We start from the raw sequence: 3,257 nt of genomic DNA, 5'->3' as shown, positions 1-3,257 counted from the left end.
TACAGTTTACTTTAGTCCCCATTCTTTAATAAGTTGGTTTGGTGGTCACTATGATGTTCTTAAGCATTAATCAGCCAACATTTCCCAGCCCACTGATACCATCAACTCTGACTTAATGCCTAGGACATAAAAGACAAAGGGCCCAGTGGATAGGAAATGAACATTCACATAGCCACTGAGTCTGCAGTGTGGGCTCCAGCTCTCTAGCCTGTGAGGGATAGTGGCACATCCCTGAGTTCTTATTTATCACACCAGGAATCCTGCACCACCAAATATTAATATGGGAGTGGTAACATACAATCTGTTGTGTTTGTAAAAGGGGAGCAGAGAAATACTTCAAGGGTGTCAGAAAATGCTGAGTAGGAATAAAATTCTTTTATCAGAATCTTTCTGGTCCATTCAGATATGGAGTGGCAAAATAGCTAAGAACTTCTCTTAAAGCCAAGTGTTTCCTGTACTTGATATTTCTGAGATAAGATGGGCATAACTTGGGAGTATTCCTTGAGAAAATAGGCAGTCTCTATTCTATGGGAGACCAGCAAAAGAGGAGGAAATAAAAAAAAAAAAATTAACCCAGATAAATGAGAAAAATGTCCCAGGTGCAAATCTGTTTTCTCTAAAATATTCTTTAGTTGTACAAGAGTCCAACAGCTATACTAAAGACCACACTAATCCAAATATTGAAATATTCCAGATGTCTACAATCTACAACTTCTGTCTCTGACCAATTGCTTTGCATTCAATAAGAAGGATGAGGAGTTGAGAGCACCATGACTGCATACAAACTCATAACTGACAGCAGAGGGAAGTGAGGCAGGACAGTTTGTTTCACCAAATGGAGCCTCAAAATGAAGTCCCTCTGCTCCTGGTTCTGCACTTAGCAGCCAGATAGTGATTTGTTTATTTCCGGCTGACTTTGTTCTTGTTGTCTTTGGTGTGGGCCAATGTTCCCACTATCAGTTGGGTACACCTTCAGTTAAATACTAACTCCTTAGCAACCACTACATGTTTTAAAAGCTCCTGTTCTCTCTGAGAATGAAAAACTAAATGATCAGAATGAGCTTAGTCACTTCTAAAAGCACATCCTGTAGCAGTAACATTTTAGCTCCAGTCTTTCACACTTCCCTTGCACCATTTATGTCAGCTATTTTTCTACTGCTCTCTATTTTAGATCTGCGAATTAGCTTCACACAGGGGTTCCATAAACATAAGTTGAATCATAAGGTGAACCTGAATGCTTCCATTGACTTCATTTTTTCTATTTCTTTGTTTCATTTTCCTGTTTGTGACTCATCATCATTGCACTCTACATCACTAAGGTGAATAATGCAGCCCTAAATTTTTTCCATGATAAAAGTATTTTTCTTCATCTGTCAAACAGCATCCTAAGTAATTAATTTTCTTCCGTCTTCTCCCTGACCTTCCAAATCTAATGCCATCCTCCAATGATTGTGCAGAGAGATGTGAATGGATGAAAAGGATGGAGATGAGGTAGGATGCAAAAGGTCAGGAGATTGGGGTAAGAGGTGGAAAAATCTAATCCCCTCATTGTCTTCACAGCTGCCTTCCTGCTGGGCTAGCTTATGGTTGGCACTGTCCTTAGGAGGAGAAAAGCAGCACATACGGCATGCATTATATTCTACCACTCAGGCTGGGCCCACTTCTGCCCAAATGCTTAGTCACAGTCTTAATGAATTATTCACGCTAGGCTAGTAGACCTTGAGAAAATTTGAAAGGCTGTGCAAACAGAGGCAAAAGATGCCTTACATTGGGAAGTGCTTTAAGTGGAAGAGGATGTAAAGAGGCTGGGAAAAGGGCTTGAGAAATGAGTTAATGAACCCCTATGACGTTACGCTGAGGGACGTCCTTGTCTTTCAGCTTGCATCTGGTGACTGGACTTCAATGATTCACATGCACCTAGCAGTTTTCAAGCTTTTTAAACTTCAAGCCATTTTAATATGAATTTTCAAATGAATGTTAGAACAACTCTAAGGTAGATAACGCAGATCAATTCCATTTTATAGAAGAGGAAGTTGAGTCTAAATAATGTTTAGTGACTTGTCCAAGAGCATAGAATTACCTAATGTCAGACTCTGAACTACAACGCAGTGGCATCTCACTCCAGAGGACTGCATACTGACCAGCAGAAATGCTGTGCCACACCTACCTTCCTCCTTTGGAGAATCTCCCTGTGAACAAGTTGATGCATTTTAGAGATTATTAGAATCATCAGGTACTTTGTGTTTGCTTCTTTGCTGAGAGGCCATCACTAGGACTATTGTTATGACAATTGCCCAGTGGGTTGGAGTTGTCTTCTTGTTGGTTCAGACTCACTCTCTCTCAATCTTTTGCCTAGCACAGGTCTCTGGGCTTTGTGATGTTAAGGATGTTTCTTTTCTTTTCCCAATCCCAGCCCTTCTGGGGAACTGTGGGCAAGGGATGAGCAGAGAAAAGGGAGCTATTCTTAGAGTTTCACTAGCTGCCAATATCTATCTTAGCTTCCACTGACATCCTCTAAGCAACTTTACAGATAGGAGCCTCAGGTAATGCACAGAGGGGTAGGGAAATGGAGAGAGGGAATGGGGGCTCTTGGAGAAAGGGGACAGGGGAAAACCATAAAGCAAGGGGGATACTGACCTTGCAACAAAGTTGAGCTTGTAGGCTCATTTAGTTCTAAATCGGGTGAGGGACATACAGGAGAGAAAAATGAAAACAAACACATATATTATATACAGTAGCTATATATTTGTCATATATAGTTTGTATACTGCCTTTCACAAACATTTCTGGAGGAATGAATAAATAAAGGAAGACATAAAAACCAAAGGTGGTAGTACAAGATGCAACATGAGAAACACTAAAGTGCTTTATGCTTCTATATTTGGATGTGATGGTTGGGAAGTGAGGGAGTGGCCCGCTTGTACATTTTTCCAGTGCATATGGATTTGCCCTTATCTCGTGCTGAGTTGGGTACTGATTTGGTAACGAAGGACCGTAGTCTTTTCAGATTAGATTTCTGTCCTACATCTCCACTCCATTGTTTCGCTTTGGGATACCAACTTCAGGAATTTCTGCTCCCAAAACATCACCGCAGGAACAAGATCCCCCCAGGAACTATTGTGATTCAGGATTATGGGAGCAGAACTCTCTGGGTCCCCTGTCATCTCTGCAGTATTAGGGATCAGGTGCTCAGAACTCTATTGGTCTGTGATAGGAAGGCCACCCTGGCCCCCACTGGCTTAAGTACCCTCAAAGAT

At 41.4% G+C, this 3,257-nt stretch overlaps 1 protein-coding gene across 3 annotated transcripts in view; it reads right to left on the bottom strand.

The window, feature by feature from the left end:
- The window catches only part of NTM (neurotrimin), a 390,145-nt gene that overhangs the window by 9,289 nt on the left and 377,599 nt on the right, over window positions 1-3,257 (bottom strand). The window contains exon 7 of one of the 3 annotated variants that reach the window (XM_025039581.1): window positions 2,638-2,673. The exons of the other annotated variants lie outside the window; for them this stretch is intronic. Within the exon in view, the coding sequence (XP_024895349.1) occupies window positions 2,638-2,673 (36 nt within the window). The remainder of the gene's footprint in view (window positions 1-2,637; window positions 2,674-3,257) is intronic. 3 annotated transcript variants of the gene reach the window in all.

This window comes from Pteropus alecto, unplaced genomic scaffold, assembly GCF_000325575.1.
Source record: "Pteropus alecto unplaced genomic scaffold, ASM32557v1 scaffold210, whole genome shotgun sequence".
NCBI lineage: Eukaryota > Metazoa > Chordata > Mammalia > Chiroptera > Pteropodidae > Pteropus > Pteropus alecto.
This window is presented reverse-complemented; position numbering and strand designations above follow the sequence as displayed.